The sequence below is a fragment of the Brachionichthys hirsutus genome, chromosome 14 (genome assembly GCF_040956055.1).
Source record: "Brachionichthys hirsutus isolate HB-005 chromosome 14, CSIRO-AGI_Bhir_v1, whole genome shotgun sequence".
Classification (NCBI taxonomy): domain Eukaryota; kingdom Metazoa; phylum Chordata; class Actinopteri; order Lophiiformes; family Brachionichthyidae; genus Brachionichthys; species Brachionichthys hirsutus.
In genome coordinates this window covers 7,133,581-7,161,191 of record NC_090910.1, presented here as the reverse complement: position 1 = coordinate 7,161,191, position 27,611 = coordinate 7,133,581, and the positions used below count along the sequence as shown (strand labels likewise).

The 27,611-nt window shown below is 43.2% G+C and overlaps 2 protein-coding genes across 2 annotated transcripts in view; one reads left to right on the top strand and one right to left on the bottom strand.

Annotated features, from left to right (window-relative positions):
- Positions 1 to 6,604: 6,604 nt before the first annotated feature.
- Positions 6,605 to 8,917, bottom strand: skida1 (SKI/DACH domain containing 1). Its single transcript, XM_068748171.1, has one exon. It carries the CDS (start codon positions 8,915 to 8,917, stop codon positions 6,605 to 6,607), a length of 2,313 nt encoding a protein of 770 aa, XP_068604272.1.
- Positions 8,918 to 16,831: 7,914 nt separating this feature from the next.
- Positions 16,832 to 27,611, top strand: part of mllt10 (MLLT10 histone lysine methyltransferase DOT1L cofactor) — a 29,599-nt gene continuing 18,819 nt past the window's right edge. The window contains exons 1-6 of the mRNA XM_068747975.1: positions 16,832 to 16,994; positions 19,145 to 19,224; positions 21,567 to 21,621; positions 24,327 to 24,436; positions 24,539 to 24,642; positions 25,045 to 25,138. Coding sequence (XP_068604076.1) covers positions 16,832 to 16,994; positions 19,145 to 19,224; positions 21,567 to 21,621; positions 24,327 to 24,436; positions 24,539 to 24,642; positions 25,045 to 25,138 — 606 coding nt within the window. The remainder of the gene's footprint in view (positions 16,995 to 19,144; positions 19,225 to 21,566; positions 21,622 to 24,326; positions 24,437 to 24,538; positions 24,643 to 25,044; positions 25,139 to 27,611) is intronic.

The window sequence follows — 27,611 nt, the reverse complement described above, 5'->3', positions numbered from 1 at the left end:
CACATAAGGTTTTTCTTTTTGGGGGGGGGGGGGGGGGTTCTGTGGGTTTTTTTCTTTTTTACAATGAGTCTTGAATCTCAAGAGCTACCCTTTGTCCCACATTCTGAACACTCCATGTAAAGAAGTGGGTGGAAAAAAAGTTGGCTGAAACCTTATCTGGAAAAGGCCCATGCAGACAGCCTTAAATAAAGTGTCCTGTTATATTTCTAAACGACCCAATTTAAGAAACGTGGCTTGAAGAGGATTGCCCTGCAGCTAAGCAACAGGCTGCATTTTCATCAGTCTGAAGTACAACCCGAACTGAAGAGCTGAAGGTGAGAATCTCTGTCAAGTTAGGTAAGGAGGCGATGATCAATAGTCAATGATCAATGATCAATAGTCAAAAAGATGTGAACTGAATGCTTTTAATCCATGCAACTCAGTGTTTGTCATTTGAGGATTATTTATATTTAGCATTTTTATATTATATATTACATACATGTATCCATGTTTGTATATTCTGCAGACTGTGTGTTCTGTGGCTTTTTCTCGTTGTTTGTGTACCTTCCTGGTATGAGGGGTCAAAGGTCACGGGTGCTTGTGGCCATGTTCAAACCTCCTCATAGCGTGGGAAGTCAAATCCAGATATTAGTTGTCAGGTTTCAGGACATTTTAATTGGCTGATATATAAAGGACGGGAATTTTTAATTGTCGCCTAACCCTGTCATCTTCTAAAACTGCACACATTTTAGCACATTTATACAAATGAGATGAATAATTCACATTTATTCCATTCTTGCTCTGTAATTTATGTTTAATTCTTACTTCGTATTCTTATAGGAATGTGTTGCACTTTTCAATGTTAATGCAAAAAATACTTTTAAATTCAACCACAACAAATTGTGCCCATGTAAAAACAACGTGCATTGATAAGCAGGTTTGTTGTATTCATTTGTAATGAATCGTTTTTTAGAAATCTTTAAAGCCTCATCTGCTGATTAATAATTGTTTAATGAAGATCTGAAGACGAATATCATGAATTAACCGCAGTTGCTCATGCATGACACGAGATAAGAACCTATAAATAAATACCTTCCTGTGACTCAATCTAATAGTCTAAACAAGCTCGATGCCCGTCACCGAACTGGGCTTGTTCATTTGCATTTTAAAAGTTGCTCCTTTCACCTTTAGGCTTCATCTGCCTGGATCCTGCAGGAAAAGCCTTAACAAATGCAGTTGAGCTCCATCACCGGGGGCTGGTTTTCCCCTTCCTCCCCCAATGGAGTCTCCCATGATGCTCTGGGCTAATAATAATAATAATAATAATAATAATACAGGCTACAGTTCAACACACAGTTTTTTTTTTTTTTTTATTATTATTTTTTACTAACCCGGCATCACATCCAGCACTCTCAGTTCATGCGGGGGAGGAGACGCTGTTGCAGCAGCGAAGCTGCTCCCGTGTCCGTGCGGGAGGATCCCCGCAGAGGCTGCGCTGCTTCCCCCTCCTTCTTCTCCCACGTAGCGATGGAGGCTGCAGTCCGACTAATAAATGTGGCTTCAGTTAAAATGTTTAATGCTGATTGATGGAGACGGCTTGTTTAAAAGTTTCGCTTATTTTGTTTCTCTCTGCTTACATCACGACTGCGTGATTACGCTATACGTTTACGCATTAGCTCCTCCAAGCAGGTCATGCGTTTCTGTCCGTTTGTCTTTTAGCAAAAGGCTACAAACGGATCTTGATGAGATTCTCAGAATAAGTTGGAACAGAAAATTGCATTTTGGTGATTATATTTAATACCTGGGGAGGCAGATCCAGTGGAACTCGAGGTCAATCCATTTTCACAACAAAACGATTTTGCTTTTTGGACACTCAATAATATCTCTCTCATTACCTCCACAAAGGAGGTTCTGTTTTTGCTGAGCTTTACCAAGACACCGTGGAATTAGTAGTGGACAAACGGATTTGTTGTATCTCCAGCTACGGATCCAGATCCAGAAGAAACGACTTTTACTGAAAGTGTGCTTTTTGTGAATAACTTCTACTAATAATGATTTCAATGTTAATCAAATTGTTAAATGTTTGTTTTCATGGTCAAGGAATCTAAAAATCTAAAATAAAATAAATAAAATAAAATAAATGTAGGGCTATTATTTTTGCTGTAAATCAAAATATAAGGGGACCGGGGTCCTTGGCTCAGTGCTTGGAGTGCTTTTCTATATAAGTTATTACATGCGAATCTACAAGTGGGCTATTTTGTTTAAAGATCCAAACATTAGTATCGATATTTTTTGACACACAAAGCGAATAACATGACGATATTTTAATGTCTCAGCTCTCTGGAGCTTGTGTTAAAATGGGGAAAGGCGTGATTCACACAGATGTTCCATTTTATTCCAAGTTTGTTTACGCCTTCAACAGAAGCTCTGCTCGCTGTTAAACACATGCACGCTCACACGCGGTGTTCCACTGAGATTAAGGACTGAATCTTTATTTTGAAGAGATAGCAAAAGCCTGAATAAGCCTAAATGTTACCCCCCCCCCCCCCCCCCCTCTCAATAAACATCACACACAGTTGGGTAACTATTGAATTTACAGCCTCTCTAGAGATCACATAAGCAAATATGCACCACATTGATTGTGTTTTTTTTTTTTGTCTTATGCACAAATATTTAAGAATGAATTAGCTTTGAAGGACCCAGAACCGAAAGTGTTTCTATTTAATGACTGAATATATTTTATTCTCATCATTTAGCTATATCTGTCTGCAGCGTGGAGCCTCTCCTTGATTCTTCATGATTTATTCCAGCATATAGTTTCCTTTTATTTTATTTCATGTGCGGGGAAACAGATTTCACCAGTTTGCAGAAAAGCTTTTTAAGTATTAAGTTTGAGACTATTTCGTAATGCAGAGCCGTTGGGCTCTTCTGTTTCCTCACAAATTCAAGCACACAAGTATAGAGAGAGGGGGAGAGGAAGGGGGGGGGGGCTAAAAGTAATTGTTGGAGCATTAAATACTCCAAATACTCCCCAAGGCCCCACACACGTCTAAACAAATGTTTTTTCCATCAATATTTTCCACTAAATTTCATAAGTCCGCGAGTGAGAGATCCTTCACGGCTGAGATTCGCCATGAAAACGTCCTGATCTCCGTGTCAGAGATCAATGCAAGGTGCTGACCATAACGCGGCGTGCGTCTGTCGCGATTACGCATAACTCCAATTCCCAGCCAGTTATTATATTAAATGCAATTAGCTGCTATATTTAGAAAGCACGATATATATATTTTTAAATGAATTAAAATTCCGTTTGCGGGACGTTCATTTGTGTTTCGTGTTTTCAGTTTACGGAGAAGTTTACACTCTGCTGATTCCCAATCCGCAGTGGAATTTAAGCCTGAACGCCCGCGGCAGCATAATGGCTTGTCTCTGCTCTCTGTGGCCCCTCCAGGCTCCAGGGCCAGACACACATAGAGACGGCCTCCCGGGCCCGACTCCCTTTATCAACCTCGGGGACGAGGGCTGGACTATATACCGCAGAGTCCCATTAATCAAGGAAGCATCACGTCAAACGGGGCATCCGGAGCGGAGGGCAAGTCTATATAGTCAAAGCTTCTGAGAAAAGCTGCACACTAGTAAACCCATTCTACAGTTGTTTAGACCAGTTTAGAGGTTTCTTCTCCCTGCTTCATGCATTTAAACCCATACAAGCTGCACCACCTCGTGTGCAGCGGTTGGGAATGCTGCATGCCTAAATGTCTGCGGTTTGCCTCATGTTATTATTGCAGGTTCCGCAGACCTACTTCTTCCGTCGTACAACCCAACGGGATTCCCTGCTGCATGGTTTATGGGATATTTACCATTAGTCATCTATTGTTAGGTTGAACTACTCACAATATAGATAAGCAGGATTGTACATCTATTTTGGGGTCTGTTTCCTTTAAATATTACATCTCTTTGTCTCAGGAGGAGAAAAAAACTTTATCTAACCTGAGATATATAAACGCATTTAAGAAATTACTCAAATTACAGAGAAAGAAGAAAGGCTAGGAACATTTATAAAGTAGCGCACGATACAGACAGAGAGCATCGGTGTGTAAGAATTAAAAAGAAAAGTTTTTTAAAAATGGCTCATTTGTTTTCATAACGCTCTTTACGAAAAGCTAAGCTTTCTCCAATTTAGCAAACTTTAAAAAATAAAATAAAACACGTGACCAACTGAAAAGAGAGTTTCATTTCACTCGTTTAATTAATGTTTCATAATTAAAAAAAAAGAAAGAAAGTGAAAGTGCTTCAGAAATCCACCATTCAAGTTTCCATTTCGAGTGCAGTTGTCATATATGTGTGTGTATGCATATATATATATATATATATGTATGTATATATACATATATATGTACACACACATATATCACATATATATAGGCTACTCACAACATAATTGTTTAACAAGAAACCCAGAAAATTCACAAAAATAAATATTCCGTTTTATATGAAGAACCAGTGACTTTAAAATCCATGTTAAAAAAAACAACAACAAACAACCTGACCAAGTATTGTAAGTGTATCTAGAAAGCGAGTGGAAAATGGGGAAGAGAGGGGGGAGTGAGTGCAGCCTCGCTGCTGCACGGCAGTTTTCACTGATAGCGTCACTGTATTTGTCTCAACGGCCGAGGCCCCCCCAGCATCCCCGGCCCTGCAGGGTCGTGCATTGTGAGAACAGGCTGGTGCGTCACGGGGGCGAACCCGCATAGCTTTGGGTGTAGGGTATTCCTTCTGCGGTGCAACCTCTGCCTTTGACATGCGGATTAAAGGTTGAAAGCTTCGTTCTAGAACCTAGAACCCCCCCAAACCTTGTGCAACACCCCCCCCCCCTGCACCACGTTGTGTCATAACTGTAAAAAGAACTATGACATAAGGCCCATGGTTGCGGTGCAGCGCTTTAATAATCATGGCTCGCTGATTTAAGGCGAAGCTCCCCCCCCCCCCCCCCCCTCTCTCTCTCCCTCACTCTTTTTTTACAATTACCCATTAAATAGTTTCTACAATCCTCTGAATGAATGCGCCCTTTGCTGTGCTTGTGTGGGGCGCTGACGTCATTCACGGGCTTTTGGTTTGTTGTGGTCAGCCTGGGCCTCTTTTTGGCGCACAGAGCTACCAATTAGAACAGATGACATTTAAAAAAGAAATCTACAGGTTTATGAACATATTGGGGCCAACTGAACCACGTCTGTTCCAGAAATGTGAGAACTGAATTTAGGGAATAAATGTAACTATTACATTCACTGGGAAGCCATATTCAAAATCCTTTAATATGATGACACTATGGGAAATGTTTTAAAAGATGGTATTTTGATGTCTTCAGTAGAAATACATCCAATAATATGATAAATGACTGACCACAAAAAAATAAATATTGAACACTCGCTTGGAAAATATTTGCATATTCTATTGCTAATTATAAAATTGCATGGTTAAAAACGCGAACCTTAAATATTCAAATAATATTCAAATTAATGCAGTTGGGCTTTTGTGTCTGCATCCAAATCGAGCTCATCTATTGCTGTTTTTATTTTTATTTTCTCAACTAATAGCATCTCTGAGACATTTCACAGGCTGGTCAGAAAAATACGGACGTGACGTGACAGACGTCCGAACAGCATCAAAGCGCAAACGCATTCTGGCCATTGATTTCTAACTCGTTTGTGCGGTCCAAACGCAAATCAGCGCTGCTCCAGGCACAAATAAGCTGGGCAGAAGAAATCGGACGTCAAGCGGACAAGCGAGGACGAGAATGCGTGTGTGTGTGTGTGTGTGTGTGTCGTGGGACCAAACGCGCCACGAAGCTCTGCGCCTTTTCTTTATTTTTATTTTATTTTTTTGATTGTCTGAACATGCAGTAAGGCCTGTGTTGTGTCTGGGATTGCGTCTCCGCAAATCACACGCATTTGCAAACCAGGAAATGAAAACAAGAAAACCAGATCACATGGGATTTAACCTCAAAACCGCACTGGGAATAAATTCATACCACAAGTAAAGGCTTACCCGTGAGTTAATGGAGATTTTCAGCAAGTATCTAGAATTGAACACACACGTGGTCAAGCTGGTCAGCGTGATATAAAGAAACCCCATATATTTGGTATATAAAATATACCAAGTGGCACAAAATGGGAAACCCTGATTTTGTTTTTGTGATTCACAAAGTCAAACTTTATCTAAGTCCCAGAATAATAATAATAGCACCTTCATCTCAATGAATGACTCCTCTTCCAGACAAAGCGCAAACCACTGAAGCGCATACAATCCAACAGGTCGAGAGAAAAAAAAGCACAAAACCGAGAGTCAATGTGGAAACAATAAAGAGGGCCCAATGTAGCACCGATAGTTTTTAATCGTGAATCCACGAGCATTGTATCACAGTCCTGTGGGCGTCTGCTGGGGCTGGGGCTGGGGCTGGGGCTGGGTGGGGGGGGGGGGTCCTCGACTACACTTGAAAACAAAGCGGAATGTAAACAAATCCACGAAACGGGTAGAAAGAATAGTGATAACAAACATCTAAAAAGTTGCGCGCAATCTGCAGAGCTCACGTTAAGACTGTTCGGAGAGGCGCAACGGCGCGGACGAGTCAAAACGCAGCTCGGTATTTCCTTGTTCTCTGTGGGGGAGGGAGAATCTGGCCGCCTGGCTGCCACCTCCACACGGGGTGGGACGGAGGGGGAGACCCGGGGCCCCTCAGGGAGTACGCGGGACACAAATCCCCGTCGCTGCCAACAACAAGCGACGGAGGGGACGGGAAAGTCGCCATCAGGCTGAAAGCCGCTTTTGGAGGCGACGCCGCGCTGGTGCGTTTGCGTCTGCTCGGCAAATCGTCAGGGGATATTTCCTCACAGCCCACGGGACGAGAAGAAGAACAAGAGGAGGGGGAGGAGGAGGAGGAGGCAGTCTTTTTTACCCTGGGTGCGTTTAGCTTTACGCGCGCCCTGGAAACTCGGGGTGTCTTATTCCCTCGCACCGGAGCCCTGCAGTTTTTGTTCCCGAGCTCCCCCTCCTCGCCGATACAAGGGGTGTCCTGTGCGCATTCCTGAGGACCGCAGGGGGACCTGGGGGCCACATCCGGGCTCTTCTCTGTGGCGTTGAACCAGTCCCCCTGCGTAATGAATCCGGCGGCCTGGAACTGGTATTCATATTCATCGCAGCTTTCCTCCACCTTTACTTTCACGCTGTGGAGGCTGAAGGGCGGCGTCCTGGCTGTCCTGCCGCCATCAGGGTGGGGGGCTGCGGCCAGAGGAGGATCTTCCGCCTCGGTCTTTATTTGTTTCAGCGGAGGGGGTAGTTTTAGGCTGATGGCTTTCGTCTCCCTTTTGTCTGTACATTTGGGCGGCTTGTCCTGGTCATAGTGTGAGTTTAGTCCCAGGGGACACTTGGTGGGACGTCCCTGCGTCCTGCGGGAGAGGTGAAAGACCTTATTGAGCGTGGGGCCCGATGACTGAGGGGCCAGATCATCCACGGGATCAGAGAAAAATCTCCCCCCCTCGAAGATCGAGTTGAATTCTGGAGTCTGCGTCGGTCGCGCGTCCTTCTTAGTTTCGGCGGGTATAAATGCGCAATTCCGCCGTCTTTCATCTGCCTGTAAAGCAGCACCATCGCCTGATATCCTGCGTGGATTCCCGAGAAGCTGCTGCTTGTCGTAGTGAAACGTGGGCTGCAGGACCAAAGGTGATTTAGGAGCGGTCACAGAACCGACCCGGGCCCGTCGGAACCGGATGCTCTGAACAGAAACACGGCTAGAAACGGAGCTGGAGTCGGACTCCGAGGAGCTCTCCTCCTCGTCTGAACTGACCTCTGAACTCTCCGACTGTGTGTCATCTTCGTCATCCTCTTCCTCCTCCGAGCTGCCGGACTTGGTGGTGGTGGTGGTGGTGGAGGAGAAGCCGGACCCAAAGTCCGAGTCCGGATAGGCCCGGTCCGAGTAGCTGCTGGACTCGGTGTCGCTGCTGTAACTCTCCGGGAAGCCCGGCTCGTGGTGGTGGTGATGATGATGATGGTGATGATGATGCTGAGGTCTGTTGTCCAGATAAAAATCCGAATTGAGATGGAACGCGCCAAAAGACGCCCCGTGATTACCGGGAGATTTGGGTTGCACGAGCAGCACCGGGGGCGCGTGGTGGTGGTGCGCCGGTCTGCTCCTGCTCCAGGAGCGCCCGCCGCCGCCGCCGCCGCCGCCCCCATCGCGCCTCCTCTTCCTTTTGTGAGGAAGGTCGCCGGTTGCGCGCGAGAGCCTCGACTGAGCAGCGATGGCGGACTGAAACGCCACCGGCTGCCGGCTCAGCGCGCACCGGGAGAACGCGCGCCTTTGGCTCGGAGTGACGCGGTTCCCCGTTATTTTCGCTGTTTCGTAGTTTTTAAAGTGTCCGTGATCGGACCTGGGCGCTGCTCGGAGCTCCCGTGCGCGGGGTTCGTGGTAAAATAGAGGTAGATCGGAGTCGGCGGGACGAGGAGCGACAGTCTCTGGGACGCCTTGCAAACTAAACCAAACTTTTTCCTTCCACGACTCGCCGTGCGCGGGGATGCGCCCCCGGGACGCGCCCTCGTTCCCGAGGGAGCTCATCTCTTTCGCTTTCCTTTTGTTGGACTTCAACACCCGCTCCGTCTTGCACGAGACATACAGCGCCTCCACGTCCTCCCGCGATATCAGCGTGCATTTAGCTGCGTGGAAAGCGATAGAGTTGATTGCCTTGAGCCTCCTCAGCTCCTCCAGGTCGCACTGATGCTTTTTCACCTTCAGGTAATCCATGCGCTTGTGCACCGTAGTCCGCGGGATGTTCTTCAGCAGGTCGGTGAAGACCTGAGACAAAGCAAACATCTGCCTGCCTTTGATGAGCAGGTATCCCAGTCGGACTCCCTGCATCTCCTCAAAGCCACACTGCAGGTCTCCCATGTTTTATTCCGCCTCTATTTTATAATCCATTAAATGGGGTTACCTCTAAATCACACGGATTGGCGACCTCAAGGCATCCATGCTCATATAGCCATAATCCATCCACGCTCCTTCTGCTGCGTCATGAAAATGCAAACTTTGACATGCAGAGTTAAATGGAGTCTGTGAGGTTGGGTGAGCCGGCAGCATCCGCGCGTCTCCTCGAGCCCAGGTCCGGCATGGTGGAGGAATGCGACGGATGCGTCCACCGAGCCGGGGCTCCTGCTATACCTGCCTCTGCCGGCTCCACTCCCCTCTGGACGGCATGCAGGACGAGGGGGTAGGTGTACACCACTGCCTCAGCCAGAGGGATAAAATAGCGAAAAGAGAGAGGGAGGGAGGGAGGGGGAGGGAGAGAGAGAGAGAGAGAGAGAGAGAGAGAGATACAGAATAAGAGCTAAAATGCAGCTGCTATTCCGGCTACTGGTTGAGCCACAAATAAAATGACAGAGAGGGGAGGTGCGCTGTAGTCTGGAGACACCTTCATCAATTAATGCCCGAGGAGTCGACGCCCATTGGACGCCGCTGACAGGTGATGCAATAAAAATGGATATTCCCTCCCCATCGCCTCCACACCCCCCAATTAGGGCCAGCAATAGTTTACCATTGTACTTCTGCGGCTTGATTAAATAAAGCACTAAGTTAATATTCTAATGACTGAATTAAATTAAATACAGTTCATAGCGACAGAGGACTTAAGCCATGCGTAAATATGAATATATTGTGCTATTCCCCTCCAGTCTACATTAAAACGCAGTGGATTCGACTGGGTGTTGGTAAAATGACTCCACATTGCGGATTTTTTTTTTTTTTTACCCGGTTTGATGTAAGCGCAGCGCAGTTTAAACAAAGCCATTTGCCTTTTACGCACGCAGAGAGTTGCTCTGCGTTTAGGCCGCTGCCCTTCAGGAATCGACTCGTCTGCTTTTGTTGGCTTTAGCTTTATAATCTATTTTTTTTTTTGCCCCTAATGGTTGAAGATAGATTGACCTAGTTATCCTACAATATTTGTTCAGCTATAAACCTATAGCAGAATATTACTTTTTCTGGTCACACTTAAATAAATGTATTATCTATTAGCATTTTCAAAAGTTTTTTTTTAAGTACGTACCCTCCCCTAATGTGTGTGTGACAGATAATTTGGCACGCGCTGAAAACCAGGGTGTAGCACTATAATAGGTTGTAAATTTACGCACGCAATTGTTATATTATTGGGAATGTAATATCACGCTAAACTGATTGCCCCCGTTAAATAATCGCCGTTTTTTTTTTTACCCGTGATACATAAACCCTGACCCGCCTTGCTTAAACTGCGGAGTCACGGTTGCTTTTCCCTGAAGATTTACCAGACAAAGCAATTTAAATAATCTAATTAAGATCATCATCCCATGATGTTTCTTATTTTTGTTTTACCTTAACAGACACGTTTATAATGACTGATATTAAAATCAACAAGTAGCTTCTGCAATTGGGGGAATATGTATAAGAGATTAGTGAACATATACCGGCTCTGTTTTATTATTTAGGAATTCTATATCGTGACATTTGCCCAGCCAGTGTGTATGCACGCACGCACGCACACACACACACTATGATTTCTCACTTGGCATATAAACGCGAGTATATGCGTTATGTGCACGGTCGCAATCCCTTGCGCACTCACTCAGACATCTGCAAAGACGCGCGCGCGCGCGCACGCACACGGTCAGAAACGCGCTCAGGTTAGAAAACAGAAAGTAACGCCACCAACCACAATAACGTTGTCCAAACAATGTGACTGCGCATTATGCTATACAGCATAGGGTAACTGTCTGAATTACTGTGCGTATATTTGGTTTTGTGTTTCACCCCAGAGCCTAATTTTTCAATTCTCACTGCATAATGCTCTTGTCCTTCTGGCCAGTTCCTCCGCTGCACGCGATGGGGCCAAAATCAAAACCGATGATGATCATCTCTATCCAGTGTTAATCCTATTTACAGATTATTTACTGTACGATGAAATGCACTATGTGTGTACGTTGTTATTATTGCACCTCTGAGTATTAATAGCCACAAAACTCACGCGTAACATGGTCGTATAGTCGACGCGTGTATGGCGAGAAACCGGTTGACATTTTGAGATGTCTCCCTCTGAGAACTGCTCCTTGCTGTGGACCAACACTATTTCTACTTTTTTGGGGTTATGTCTCTTGAGAGCTGACACAGCAGCGCCAATCTGTCGTGGAAGGCATTTAAATGTTCTCTACATGAACCAATTTTTGAAAATTATAATAACGTTTATATCTTGGCAAGATTCAGCAGAATGCTACAAAAATTGTTTCACTGACTGCGGCGAGTTGCAGTTTAAACACGTCACGAGAGATCATCGTGCACGACTGTGTGTACGTGCATCTGAGTCTGTGCACGTGTGCTTCTTTGTCAGTAAATATTTGTGTCCTATAGACGCCGCAATCACTTAATCAGTTGACTTCCATGCGGCTATGGGTCAGCTGACCTGCATTCTCAGCGCGTTACGCGCAATCAAACACCCTGCGCGTTAGGACACCCTCACCCTGTTCTCAGTAAAGCTTGCTGTTCCCGTATTCTGTGTGACAGTATTAATATGTTTGACATGCGGAGTCTATTTGCTGTTTATCATTGATCACTTGCCATAAATAGAGTAAGGGCTGTGACGTGACTGTAGTCGACTGAAACTTAAGCCTAAAAACTATTTAAATTTAACTGAAACGTATATCGCAAAAATAATGACATGAACCTGCAGAGAGTTGATTGTTATGGTTGAATTCTGCATTATAGGTCAGCTAAGACTTTGTTTTTTAGTGATGTCACATGGTTCCATGATGCGAAAACTTTAAATATAATTATTAAAGTTTCACATTTATTATTATAATTAATATAATTATTATTAGTAGCAGCAGCACCAATACAGTACAGTAGTAGCAGTACATGGAAAAAGGATTTGCTTCACCTACATAACAAAATACAATTCTAAAGGAATTCATTTTATAACACTGTATATCACTTTGAATTTGCATGATCTTCTGCCAGCGACGTTTCTCATATATTGAAATGTAAGTGCCGTGCACATACTGCCTCTATGAATGCATGTTTTCTCATTTTATCCCAAGGACGTAATTGAAAGTCATGTGAAATAATAATAATAATATAATAATTACTGAATGAAAGACAAACACTCATACATTTTCAAGTCTTTCTAATTAAAACTATAGCAGCTCGTTGTCATGCAGATTTGTGACGCACCAGATGCTACTTAATTCGCTGCTCTCCTGCGCCTGGATGTCGGCCGAGACTAGAGGGGAGGAGACGAGACCGAGTGGCCGGGAGAGAGACCTTATTCACGGTGGAGATTCTTACACCAGCCGGATGTGTGCGGGTGATCCGGGAGAAATGACTCAGGCGACTACCGGTAAATCTTGCACTATGAACTCAACCCTTCGCAGGGACATGGTTTATGTATAAACTTTAATATTTTTTTTTTAATTGGCATATGCGGAGGTACAAATGGAAAACAACAAATAGGAACACAGCGACACAGGCAAAAATAATAACATTAACTACGAAACGTGTATTTTTATATTTAAGTGTAAATAATGAAGTAATGACTTCTTACTTTTTGTTTACCGATGTTTTATGTCGTGTTATTCGACGTAACCTTTCCACAATAAAACAACTGTAACACAAACAGGTTACACCACACTTTACTGTGAAAAAAGACTTCAAAGGGGAGATAGAGACTGACGTGGGCAGCACACACACACACACACGCACGCACATGACGAATGACAGATGTGGTAAATAATGCTCCATCGGTTTGTCCAGATGACTGAAATATTTAGAAACGTCAACGCACTCTTTACGGAATATAAATGTAAAACTGCCAATTTAACGCTCTTGCACAAATCGCTATTTGAAGAATTTTATAAATTTTTTAAAATAAATTCACATCCATAAAAATCCTTCTTCACGTGCCAGCTACAAAACCTCACACGCATTGCTCCTTCAACCCAAAGTCATTTGTTGCACGTTGGGTTTTATGGAGACACTTCCAAGAGGTGCGGGGCACTTGTAAGAACACAGGCTTTTTTTTATGACACAAACCCACTGCCCCATGCAAAACAATGAATTCCTCTCCAGCCCCCAACGATCCCAGGAGAATGTGATTTTACATGCAATCCGAGCCTGACGTGTGTGCGGACAGTGGTGGGGGGAAGGGTTCTCTTCACCTTTGACCCCGCAGTGTTGGAACTATTTTTTCCTGGGCCCCTGCCCCACTGGCAGACCAATGAGAAGTGTATAGGTAAATGATGACGGGCTGAATGTGGTATGGCCATCGATGAAACATGACTGTGAAGTTTTTTTTCTTCATTTTGTTGTTCATGTCGGCAACTTTTTTGTAAGACATTACACGTTCTAATATATTGGCCGTTCCTTCAGGTGCATATAAAATGGTGAAATTGTTATTGGAGCCTCTGCTAATAAAAAAAAAAAAAAAAGATTTATTTTACTAAACTGTCTGGTAAGAAAAAGAAGCCGATAACCTCCTTTCAAACCCTCTTGCTCCCAAAATGGCAATGCACAGGCTGTCACAACTATTGCAGTCTCTAAAGCAGATATTATTTATTACCATAATCAGCCATAGAGATGCACAGAAACATCCTATGTATGGTAAATGCTGCACAAATGCCACATTAATTTATATAGCCTGCAATTATTGCCTAAATGTATATGAGGCTTCTTTAAAAATGTAATGCTTTACTGGGATTGCTGAGCAGTGTGAAGTTGTATTCATGAAACAAAGAGTAATAGGGTGGAAGGATGAAGAAACGCATGTGTGTCATTTGAACTCCCTGCTTTGTCTGTAAAACACTGTTTTTAAATTGTTTATATTTAACTTGGCTTAAAGAATAATTGTTGGGCTGAGCTCACATACCTGCAGGGGACATTGTATAAAGACACACATTTTCTTAAACTACAAATATAGAATGTTAGCCTATTAGATTTTTTGTAAATTCTGTAAATTCTGATAAATACACGACTCACTACAATGATATGAAAACAAGCATATGGCATCAGTTTGAGAACATTGTTCCTACAAAATAAAACTTTGCTGTCTGTGAATACATCTTCTGGACTGCTTTATTTTAGAGTGGTGTTCTCCTGCATCGCATGCATGCACACTTGCACTCAAAGACAAAAGTCCGTGTTTGTTGCTGATGTATTTTTTTATTGCTTTTCTTATTTCATTTTTTTTTTTGATGAATCACAAAGGTTAAGAAAACACTTTAGCTTTAAAAGGGTCTGAGTGATGTGACTGTAAATATCAGTAACCACAAGGCAAAAATAAATAACAGGAAGGCAGTTACATATTTCCAACATTTACGTAAACAACGGCTCAACACAATGTCATTTCAGAGGCAGCTCATACATAGGTCTGCAGGAGTGGGACCTCATTTTCCCATGGAGTTTCCTTTCTGCCTTGTGTATTCTGCACATTCCACTTTCTTAACTTGTCATATCATGACCAAATTAATAACATGTGAAGTTGCTCATTTGTCAATAAATTATATATTGAACAATACAAGAAAAACCACACCGCAGAAAATTTACCTTTGACTTCGTTCTCCAATACTGGTCTCTAAAATGTTTGAAAATTGTAAAATAGAATGATAAAACTCACAATTTAAAATGTTTGTGGATTTTGTCTTTCTTTTATTTCTTCTGTTTCTCTTAGGTGCAACAGTACTCTTGTGCACGTGACATACTGTATGTTGCTAGAATATACTTAATATAGTGCACAGGTATAGGTTTTGAATCTCCTGACAGTCATAGGCCACATAACTCTCTGCAGCCTATATTTACATTATGATTGAGAGTGTTAAATTTCAAAGCTCTAACATAACATGCAACAGGACTGCTTGGTTGTAACCATATATGAAAAGGTCTGCTTCCAGTCACTACTGGTCACTTCAGACCGAGCCAATCATTTCCTGTTCCAGAGACAATTCTTCTCTGACAATCTGAAGAACATTATAAATGATTTCAGCAGACCTTGACTTAATCAAGTCTAAGTTGTAAAAATCATTTGCCATTTTCAGTGTTTCAGTAGCTATGCCCCCCCCCCCCCCCCCCCCACACACACACTTCCCTTTGTTCTCTCCAGCTCTAATAGGTTTTCCCCTGCCACACACAATTCACTATTTTTTTCCCTTTTCCCCTAGCTCCCAGTCCCCCCCCCCCCCCTTTTTAGTGCAGCACCCAGTGTCGACTGGAGCATTTGAGCAATTTGAAATTAAAGCAAACAATGGGCCTGCACTTCCAGGGACCTCTCACTCACCATATTACACGGAGGACGCTCGTGTGCTCTTGCGCATTATTGGCAAGTCATTACGTTTCTCTGGAAACCAAGAGCGGGAGCTAGCTCAGAAGAATCAGTGATGCAAGCAGCAGCTGAGTGCCTGGAGTAGAGTAGCATGTGTGTGCTCTGGAGCATCCTTGGCAACAGCATGGGGATGCTGTCAAAACAGAGCTGCATGTTGACAGGTCTGAAATGCAGCCCAATGCGGGATTCCACCTATATATATGTTTGTTTGTTTTTAAAGATGAATGTATCTCTTTACAATGAAATAATTTTAAAATTGCTATAAAGTCTATATTCTTACAATTATTGTGAAAAACATAAAGTATTTGAGTTATTTACAAATATATTAAAATAGATTTAGAGATATTCCATTATACATACAAATAAAGATGCAAATTTATATGAGCTAGCAGTTTGTGAAGAAAATAAAGGGAAACAAAAATCTAATCCTAGCTGTCACTGACTTAAAAGATGGGAAAAAAGTAGCTATTGATATACAAAAATGTAGTATAGAGTAGGGTAGTGACCAATCAGGCTACACATGTGCATGCTTATAATATAATAATATGTATAATAATACAAATGTTATAAATGTGCAGTGTTTAAATATCCAGCTCATTAAAAATGTGTGCAAAACCAATTTGTGAAATATGTGTTTTGTCCTGCTTCAATTATCTTCCCCAAACTGTATGAGCCCACACAATTTACCCAGATATATAAGTACTATTGGATTATTTTTCAAACACCAAGTTTTTATTTTAAATACTTTTTTTTTAATATATCAGTTTAATTTTAAGTCTATATGGTCTGTCTAATGCAGCAAGTGACCACAACATCCAACCTTGTTAATAGTAACAAAAGTAAACTGCTCACTGTTGCTTTTTCAATTATCAGTCTTAAACTAAGTGCACGCATAAATAATAAAATAATTTCAAACTAACAACATCGTGTGGGACCTTTTCGTGTTACGTTTAAAAGTTCTCCCCATGTCTGCATGAGTTTAAACGGAATGCTCTAACCAGATCCTGCTGTTCACAAACAAACCTAACCCTAACTCGTCATTTTGAAACATTGTAGTGTAGATTTCGAACACAGAGTCAACCCTGAATGTGTTTTATTCACATCATGCTCAGAAAAACGGCTTAATTCATAACAATGTTGCTCAAATTCAAATTTAACCTCCTGTCATGTAAATACATCCGCCTTTTACTTCCTGTCTGCGTATACGCACCAGCCTTGCGTCATGACGTATTTCCTGTCTCCATGAACCTCCCCCCCCCCTCCCTCTTCTGGTTAGCGTCGCGCCGTGAAGTGGTTATTTTGGTGAAAAATACGGTGTCAGAAAGGGACGGAAACACGTTTTAAACATGACATTTCATCGAGCGGGACCCGAAGAGGCGTAACGCGGGACAGCGGGGCGTCTCTAGCGAAGGCTCCGGGGGAGGGTGGGGGGGGCATTTGTGCCATATTCTTCCGCATGTTCGCTTTCTCCGTGAATGGTCTCCGGCGGGCGTTGTGTGGCGGCGTTCAACGAGTCCTCGACGTGTAATATGAAGGAGATGATCGGCGGGTGCTGCGTTTGTTCGGACGAAAGAGGCTGGGCGGAGAACCCGCTGGTCTACTGCGACGGACACGGCTGCACCGTCGCCGTGCATCAAGGTGAGCTGCGCCGTGCGTGAACTCGCCCGGGAGTTAGCATGTTAGCTCGCAGGCTAGCTGGTCTTTGCTGCAAGGTTACGAGGCGCTCCCGTTTGGAGCCATCAGGTCGGGCTGAGCGTCGCCCGTGGCTGATGAAACCGGCGCCGTGCAGCAGGACAGACCGGTTCTTCGGGTCGGGACTTCACGGCGCCGGTTTAATCAGCCACGGGCGATGCTTAGCGTTAACATATGCGTCAACCCAATTCCAAAATATTATGACTTAAATATGTAACATATTGCGTTATAGATTGGGATCAATATTAAATATATTTTACGTTTGATGGTTGATATTTGGAATCCCAGCAAAAAAACAACAACAACAACAAAAGCTTCCAGTGATGCGTGCGTGTTGTGCTTCCAGCCCAGATGACTCTGATGATGACCGTTCAGTGTTTACAAACTGTGTGTGTGTGTGTGTGTGTGTGTGTGTGACCGTCTCTGTGGGTGCTGTGAGAGTCAGCAGCTCTTGACCCATGCAGATGCGTTTTGGTCTGATTGCACAGCGATTGTTTTGTTTGTAACAACATGTAACAACGCTTGGATTGTTACGTTTGTCTTGTGAAGAACCTGCTCTCAGCCAAAAGCCTTCATGTGAGCGTTGCAGCACAATCCAGGCAAACGTTTCCGTCTGCGCGTCTTTTCGCAGGGTTCTTGTCGAGTGCCAGACAACGGGTCCCTTTGTGGATTCTTATTACCGTATTCTATTTTTATTTGATCTGCCCAAAAAAAAGAAGTGCATATTTGAAATTAAACTTTTAAATCTGTAAGGGGGTGTGCTGTGTTTCGAATAGCAGACCAGAAATAGAATGCTCATATGAAACCTTTTCCTGATTATTATCAGGTGACATGTCTCTAGTTTAATTAACTATATTGGGCAGCTGTGGTTTATCAGATTATTTGGACAATGGCGGTTTAATCCCTGGCATTGCAGTCTACTTGTTGAAGCGACTTTGAGCAAGTTACTGAACCTTACGTTTCTCCCAACGGCTTTTCCATAGGCGTGTGGATAATTGTGGGAAGGTTTATGAGTACCGTTGAACGTGTTGAACATGGCATGTTAGTTTCTGCCACTGCGTGTGTGAACAGGTGAAAGCTGACTTACTAAATTACCTGAATCCTGGCTTAACCCAATCCCCTGGTGGGCCGCTAGCTCCCTAGTAGCGACATTGTCAAAAGTTGAAACACAAACGCTGCATACTGAGTGTCGGGAGGCGTTGTTTTTCTTTCATCTTTCCCCGGCACGGGCACAGTGATAAATGGATAAATTGCATGTCGGGTGCGTTCCTTGCTCGGAGGCTTTTAAACCAGTCGAGCAACTTCAGCATCAAACTGACGATTATGGTGTTCCAAAGCTCATTGGATGCAAAACTGCTTTTACATTTCACAGTATTTTGTGTTCATGTATGTCGCGTTTTTCAGGCTGTTCCAACCAGCTAGCATGTAATATTTTGTCTACCGCTCAAGTCACCGGTTTCTGGATTATAGCTGTTCATTTCAGTGGATTATGTGTTCCGCACCAATCAGAGATAATCTGATAATGTTTAGAAGTAGGTTGTGTTAGGGTAGTGCTGCGGCTCTAAAGGCTAGCACTGTCTGTGCTGGGATTTCAATTCGGAGTCGTGCTGGCATCAGTGAAATCAGGTTTTAACTCGAGATGGTATTTTTTTTTTTTTTTTTGCATTTGTAAATCAGATTACTTGCTAATGAAGTGCAAACCTTGGCAGGACGTATTCGAGTATTTGAAAGTGAGGAGTGCAGCACGTGTAACCTCCACCTCTCTAGAATGCAACCGCTTCTGCAGCTGATGACCGTTCTTCGACCCTTTTCGTTTTATTGTGTGAAGGAGGTCGAGTCAAGCTTGTGAATGTTTGATCATGTCTTTATCCTTTATACGCCTTGTAGCGTTCATATCAACCAGCCATCACTGATGACCGTATGTTGGGAATAAACAATTCATTTCCATTCATTTTGCCAAAGTTCCTAAAGTACGTCATCATCTGTGAGATGAAACGGAATCCTGCACAGTTGGAAGCGGAGATGATGTCGCTGTATTCATGAACTCTTGTCACTGGCTGTTCTGTCGGCTAACTCCCATTCTCCCCTTTCTCCAGCTTGCTACGGAATCGTGCAGGTTCCCACCGGTCCTTGGTTCTGCAGAAAGTGTGAATCTCAGGAGCGAGCAGCCCGTGTGGTGAGTCACATGATCCAACCACCCGTTCATCATTCATGAGCGAACTGCTGGGATAACCGAAATAGCAGCGCTGTCTGGCAGCATGGGGGGGACCTCATGCTAATTTTTGAGCAGCGCTACCATTTATACAGGCACCAAGAAAACCCTGCCAGGTGAGGTCATGTAACATTGGTGCGTCTGCTCGGATGATCTGGAACCAAACCGGTTAAAGTAACTCAATGTAGTTTGAAGGAACGGCGATATTGATAACTATGTTTGTTTTACAGCAACCGTTTAGACACCTTCCAACTCTGGCGCTAAAAGAAGGAATTTCACTGTAGTGTTAAAGTGCTTTTATTGTCATACAACAATATTATTGTTGCCGTTATTTAGAATTGAAAGCTTTCTTATGTTGTTTAAATCACGAATTAAATTTTAAATGTGTATTCAGCTCGGCAGAAAGAACGGTTAGAGGACAGCACAGAACTGCTCGCCCACCGCCTTTTATGTATGCTGTCGATCTGTCTAGTCTGAACAGGCCCATGAACAGGAACGTTGGCATCAGAAGCGCCGACTTTCCAATCATTTTGGCAGCGTATGTTGGCTGAAACTGAATCATTTAGCACTGAACTGAATCGGGCTCACTGAAACGGTGAGCGCTTCATTTGCGTGCTTCCCCTATAGTGAGGAAGCAAGCCAGTGGACGTTAGCCTGGCAGTGCGACAGGTATAGTAGTAGTAGTAGTAGTAGTAGTGAATAGCAAAATGAATTGCATAGAGCGAACATGCCGTTATCGTCGGGGTTCCCTTTAATGCTCGGTGAGGGAGAACTATCCTGTTTTTACCTCGCATTGACAGGCATCTAAGTGTTATGCAACTAAAATAATTTCTGTGCTGCTCTACTTGTAAATTGTTTACCGACAGAAAATACATTTTAAACTGCAAAGTATTTTTTCTAGTTTAAACACAACATGCAGTGCAAATATAAAAAGTAACAAATTGTCTGCGCTACGTTTACATTTTTCGCTCTGCTCGTAAATTTCCTTGCGTCCTAATTTTTTTCACATGGAGCACATCTATGGCACCTCTTGTTTGAATGGCTTCCATATTTTACCTGTTGTTCTTTGGATACTTGGGGTAAAAAGCTTGACACTGATACGGGCTGTTCCAATTAAACTTTATATGACCTCTACAAACTTCTAAGGACCTTTGAGATTTTGTCAGGGTGAGATTTATTAACTTCGTTGTTGATACAGGTGCTTAGAACGATCTGCCTCCAAGTGGTAATAATACATACGTGTGTACACGGTGCCACGGCTCCTCAACACAAATTCAACAGGATAACTGTAGTTTTTTCTTTACATTGCAGGCCTGTAAAGCAGTGGCTTAGTTTTCTGTTTCATTTTCAAAGTGGATTCATGAAAGTGAGATTTTACTTGGAAGGATTCTTTCAATGGAAGAGGTGCAACTCCATCAATCTACATTTCTTAATTTACAATGAAATAAAAGCCATTAGGTCATCTGAATGAAACTACTAGCAGATTTGACCAGCTTAGTTCTATTATAAAGGCTTATGGAAATGTTTAGATGTTATAATGTAGTTTAATAAGACATTATTAAACTACTATAAGAAACAATAAGTGCATATTGTATATAATTGGCAGCACCATGCTTACACAGATTCTCAATTAGATACAGAAGTTATTGCATTTTATATTCTCTTTTTAAAAACAGTTTAAATAAGTAATCGCAATGCCATTAAATGTTTATTTAGAAAGATTAATTTTCAAGTTATGGACTAGAAGTACGATAAATCTTTTATTTACTTTGACGTGCAAGGGAGAAATATTCTTTTAACCTTCCTCGCACATTGTCAATCATTGTCGTGGCCTTCGGTTGGGCTGCAACTAATTCAGAGCTGAGCTGAATTATTTTTAGACTCTGGGTATTTGCATGAAGACCTCTACTTGTTCACGCACACACTTTGGGGGAAAAAAGAAAGCCCCTTTATGCTGAAATCACACTACAGGACTCGCAGACCTGGGTCAGGCAGCCTTGAGACACGCCTCAGCCAATGAGAGCTCACATGAGCTTGGGGAGGGAAGGAGTTGAAAACGAGATGGAATATCTGAAGGATTTCTCTGGAGTAAATGTCCTCTAACGTGTGACCACCTGCCGCTGATCAGTTGTGTCACGCGTAAACCACATTGACCTCGTGAACCCCGATTGCGTCGTCTGAACATTGCAGCAACCGGTGCGTTTGGGGGCAGATAGCGGGGCTGTGTGAAAATGTACCAAACCTCTGTGTTTAGCGTAATGGGTTGGTTGGATGATTCTGATATGGTTGTACCTCTTTTTGCGCAGAGATGTGAGCTGTGTCCCCACAAAGACGGCGCCCTCAAAAGGACAGACAATGGAGGTGAAATACATCCCGGCTGCACACACCAAACACACACATTGCATATTTTGCCATTAATTGCGTGTCACTGACAAGTTTAAGGGGTGCTAGCACGCTGCTCTGAGAGTTATGTTGGTGTTTGTTGTGCGTTCTGCCTTTCCCTACCGTCCGTGGTTTATGGGTGTGTGTGTGTGTGTTTATGAGGGGGCGGGCCAGGTTGGGTATAGTGCATGGCCTGTGAGGAGTCTCCTCCTCTGGGTTCATTGGGAGGTCAGCCTGGTGGAGACTGTAAATATTCTGTGTGTGTGTTTGAGTTGGTAGAGCGAGACACACAGCTGTGGGATTGTGTCCAGGCCTGCAGGGAGGCTTCAGGACAACACTAACACACACCGTTTTACTACTTTCTCTTTTATTTTACCCTTCCCATGACCCCTCTCTCCATCTCTTTTTCCTCCCATTTCTCTCTCACCATCTCTGCCCCCCCCCCCCCGTTTCTCTACTTGTGTCAGTTCCTCTTCACTTGTTGATCTGTTAATGTTATTTCAGGTGGGACAGTAATAAATAAGAACAAAGGCGGTTGTCTGAAACAGGTTTTTGATCCAGCATCTTAATGTATTGCAGGCAGGGAAGACACAGAGGGGCTTGTGTCGGCCTCCTTATGTACTTTGGTTGTGGATGCTCCGTAAATACAGGGGCTCTCGTTTAAGCAGATTAAAGATGGCATGCAAAGTTAAAATAATTTCCACAAAGAAACCTTCCAAACAATCTGTTGTACAGTATATGAATACGACTTCAAACCCCCCCTGACTGTATTTCATGAGCCGCAGGTTCACTTCCACAAGTTGGCGTTAAATTCACATGGATGTCTGAAATGTCTTATCTCGGGCTTCAAACTCTCCTGAGAGTATTTATTTCAACTGATGTGGTTTCTCTGTGCGTGTGAAATGACGGCGAGCGTAACATGAATTTAAATAGGTCTTGTTTTTTTCTTACCCGTTGTTGCTATCGGGGGGTTTACCACAAAGGCCCATAAAGACTAGCAGGAAAATGAAAACTCATTGTCTCAACGCTCAGGACTGAAATAACTCCTCACTGTAAGGCATGTTTGCAAAAGGGGGATGCTCTGTTGGGATTTTAGGGTGCAAAAGTGTGAATGCTTCATTTGAGGAGGAAGACTGCCCCACTTTTATAGTCTTGTTTTATAGGCCTCTTCCAGCTTCTTGAAGGAACTTAGAAACAACAACGTGCCCCTATTTCACACCCGCTGTCTCCCCTCCGCCCTCCTCCCTGTCCTGCTCACCGGGTCAAAGGCAGGTCAGGGGTTCAACTGTAAGTTTAAGCCTGTTTTTGTTTCCGCTATGGGGGAAAAAAACGGACACCTCCAGTGTGGCAGGAGACTCCCACCTCCATTTGACCTCCCATTGACCTCCTCCTGCTCCTCAGCTCATCATCAATTCTGCTGCCACTCCGCCATGCCTCACTGTCATTACGCCGCCCACAGTTTGTCTTCACTGACAGGCAGCTGTGCGTGTGTTTGAGCTCAATAAACGGCTACTTAGATAGATTAACTACCGGTTGCAAATTAAAATATTTACAACTTTAGACCACATTTAGGTTTGTCTATTAGTTTGAAACGAAGGAGTGTCGCCTTTTGGTCTCAGCCATTTGACGTTTACATTGACAGCCAAAGAAAATGTAAAAAGTTTAATTGGGAGGTTTTATGTGGGGTTGCAGCGGTGAATTGTGTAACTTTTACAACACTATAAAATGTGATGGTTATCATAAGAGAGAATTTGCCTGTTACCGATGTTGAATGAATGAATGAACGAACAAATAATTTCTCTCCGATTGCCTGTCAGGAAGCGCAGTGGGAACCACTGCCACACGCACCAGAGAGAGTGGGAGAGTAGTGAGACATGTATCATTACTCTCCACCGCCTGCCCCCCCAAAAAATAAAGTTAGCACTGTGGGACTAATTTGGATATCCGACAAACCAACAGGGATTTGTTTTTGGAGGAAGGAGATCCTCGTTTGTGAGGAATGTGGGCTCAAGATGTCTCTTAAGGAAGAAAGATGTCCAGCTTCGTCTTCAAGAGCCTGGTCCCTCTGTGCAGATCGGAGCATGCGTTTCATTCCTGACTTTAATCACGAACAAAGAAACATAATCAAAGAACATTCACATGATTCCAAGGACTACGTTTTGTTCTCCCTCTACTGGATCAACTTCACTCGTCTGTCCATTTTAAACATTGGCCAGCAAGAAGATGAGAATGTGCGCTCCAGAGTTTAATTGTCAGTCATAAACTAAAGAAAATCATCAACCTCCAGCTGGTGCTCAGATGCTTTAGACATACAACATGTTGCAGCTACATGGTAAAAAGTACTTGTATTAGTAGTATGAAACCTAAAAATAAGGCAAGAAATACACGACTACAACCTGGTCACAGGAAACGGGGGACGTGTTCCATTGCAATTCTATATTTTCATTACATCCAGCAAGCTATACTGGACCTTTTGGACTTTAGTCTATCATATCTGAGAAGGATTGATTGGACTGAAGGTGGTTTTCCTTCAACTTACCGGTAAATGGACCAGTCAAAAGTGTATTGAAGGCAGTTTTACATTTGGTGTAGAGACGTCACTTTAAACTGAAACATTGGCAAAAGCTACATGTTCCTGTCATGAATGTGCCGATGCTGATGAATTCTTCGTGTGTTTTTTGCAGGCTGGGCCCATGTGGTTTGTGCCCTCTACATACCTGAGGTAGAATTTGCTAATGTGTCAACGATGGAACCCATAGTGCTCCAGTCTGTACCGCAGGACCGCTACCACAAGGTGCAATGCCATGTAATCCCCCTAACAATGTCATTTTGAAGAAATTATTCTGTTTGTCAATGAAAATGGTTCTTTCTCTCTCTCTCTCTGTCGTGTGTGTAGACGTGTTATATCTGTGAGGACCAGGGCAGGGAGAGTAAAGCAGCCAGTGGAGCCTGTATGACCTGCAACAAGCATGGCTGCAGGCAGGCCTTTCATGTCACATGGTGAGACACGCTCACATGACACTAGCCTCAGTAACACAAAGGGCCAGATTGTTTTTTTCCAGCTCTTCACTTAATCCCAGCTTTAGTCTTGCATACAAACATTTGGTAGACTGTTGAGTGAATAGGAAACCACAGTTAAAGATTCTTAAAGCATAAAATCAACCTTTTTCTTTTTTTTTTCATGTTCTGACTGCCAGCATTGTGCATGCTTGTGTTGCTGTACTTTAAGAGGAGAGGTTTTAAAACGGTAATGACTGTACAGACTGGCCAAATCTGGATTTTATGACGCTGAGCAATAGTTGGCATAATGACACTTACTGTGCTTCCATATTACACATAAATTGTTCATAACTTACGCCTTATACATGTCTTTAATGTCCTTTATATGACTTTCTGCCTCAGCGCCCAGTTTGCAGGGCTATTATGTGAGGAACAAGGATCGGACGCAGACAATGTCAAGTACTGTGGATATTGCAAATACCACCACAGCAAATTGGTAAGTACCCCCGTAGTTTAGCCATAATCCATGGAAAGCTTGTGTGTAAACCGCAACTTTTCACATCACAAGACAGTCATTCTTCTTAACTGAATTTTCTTTTAATATCCTGAACTTATTTTTGACACGTGAGGACATTTTAGATTTTTTTTTTTAATGCTTGCACCAAAGCGGGCATTTTAGGAAGTGGCATCTGTGTCCTTGGACACAAAATTTCTAGTTTGTCTGATTTAAGATGTTAAGATATTTAATGTACTTGTTAATTGAGCAACAAACTTGTACGATATATAAATTATACGATATGACAATTTGTGTCGTCGACTATTTTCTTTGAGACTTGTCATGCAAACAGTCTTTTCCCAAGAACCGAACGTTGACCTCCATTTTTATTTAAGTATGAAACCACTCAAACACGTTATAGCTACAGTTTTTGTCGCTTATGACTACTTTTATAAATGTTTCACAGCTTTATTCAGGATCTGTGTGGTTTCTATTCCACTAACTTGAAATATGGACAACTTTGTAGACCGCCTCTTCTGTACCAGTCCTGGTTGTCTCTGCCCACCCCCCCACCCCCAACATATACACACACACACTGCTTCTCCTCCACCTGTCCTTTACCCTCCATGTACCCCGTCCATCTATTTTTATTCCCCCCCTCCCCCTCAGATCCCTCTAATCTCTCTAACAGGGACCAATCGTTCCCTCTATCCCCTTGTGTATTGGATTTAAGCCCAGTGTGGCCGCAGCACATTGTATTTGTAAGATCACTATTTTCACTGCAACATCAAATGAATGATTCGTTCTAAAATCCCCACAAGTCCCTTCTCTGCAGTGGTGGATTAATGTGTATGAAATAGCCAGCCCCACATTTTACTATAGGAAAACGGGTGTGATGTAAAAAAAAGTCTTCACCTCGCATGAAGTCAACACGTGCGTGAAGCAGCGCTTTGCAAACAATCAATTAACATGGGACATTTTTTGCTTCCATATGACAGGAAGGTTGATCTCATCTCCTAATCGGATCACGAGGCGCGTCTGGTCCTCGTGCTTTTTCTCAGTTTAAAGACGTATTCATCTTCTGTGTCTTTGAGTTACCCGTGAATTTCCTAAATGTTGATGAGCTCGAGGTTTATGTCACCTCATTAAAACTTAGCAGCGCCGTCCTTCCTTTCCACCTCATGTTTACACGCTTGTGTGATTTAGTGCTCTTAATACCCCCACTTTCATCTCACAAACTGGCCCCCCCATTGCTTTCATTGCTTTTTGCAGGATCGTCTCACATTTGTGTTTGTCCATTCATTTGTTACGTGGTTTGGAGGATATTGACACTCGTCCTTGCAGTCAAGCTACAACTGCGGCCAAAATGTTCTCCACGCTGGCTGCTTAGAAAAGGCCTCACACACACACACACACACACCCCTGCCCCTCCATACGCAGACAATGGCGGGTCAGGAGTCCTGCAGGAAACTGCTTGGGGGAATTCCTGCCAGGCAAGGGTGGCTTATTTCCCCCTATAACTTCCTTTTCCTATGTTTTCCCCGTCTTCCCTTGCCTTCCCTTTGTGTCTGCAGCCTCTGATCGTCATCTTGAGGCCATCGGGTTGACATGTGAAGCATTTAAAATGCATGTTATATCAAAGTAACAGACAAGACCTCGGTCTCATCCCAGAGGCACAGGCCTTTCATTTGTCAGGTTAAATTAAATATCTTGTCAACATTCAATGTGGCTTCATATGACAAGAGAAGAAATACATGGTGAGTTACACCTTTTTGAGTTTGTGAATATAGAAATAGCAGACAGGTCGTCAGCTTTCGACCCCTGGATCTGCTTGTATTGATCATTGCTCAAGGGCTCGTTGATAAATAGAAGTAGCCTTCATCCTCTGCCGCTACTTTTGCATTTGCCTCACACAGTCTCAGAGAGCACTCAGATATGTCAAATGATCAGGCTGCTAATGGTCAACAACAGAGGAAGAGGGGAAAAGACGCACTGAAAGGCTCTACCTATATAACCGATTGATCTGATTGATAAGGGTGTGTCAGGGTTTTATTGCGTGCATGTTATGTTTCCCACGCCCAATGCTTTAGGTTCCTGTGCATGTGTGCGTGATTTTGTGAGTGTGTGTGTGTGTGTGTGTGTCTGTGTCATTTGACCCTCGCAGCTCAGCCTCTGTCCATCAACACCTATCTCTGGAATGTTAATGAAAAACAACAAGGGAATCCCGAAGACTGTGCCCCCTTCCCTCCAGCATCATCTCTCCTTTTGTTGCGGTAGCTGCAGTTCCCATGTGGTTTTCCTGCACAAGATGACATGGGATTTTGAATCATTTTATAATCTCAGTGAATCACATGTCATGAAATATTCATCAGTTTTGGGAAAATGTGGATAAAATAAACAAACTGGCGTGCAAGTATGCCTCCAGCCAGAGTCAGTGGAATTAGGTAATTTTAGTTGTTTTAAAGCTATTTAA

Excerpts from the sequence above, each read along its gene's own strand:
- skida1 (XM_068748171.1), bottom strand. The coding sequence starts at position 8,917 with ATGGGAGACCTGCAGTGTGGCTTTGAGGAGATGCAGGGAGTCCGACTG.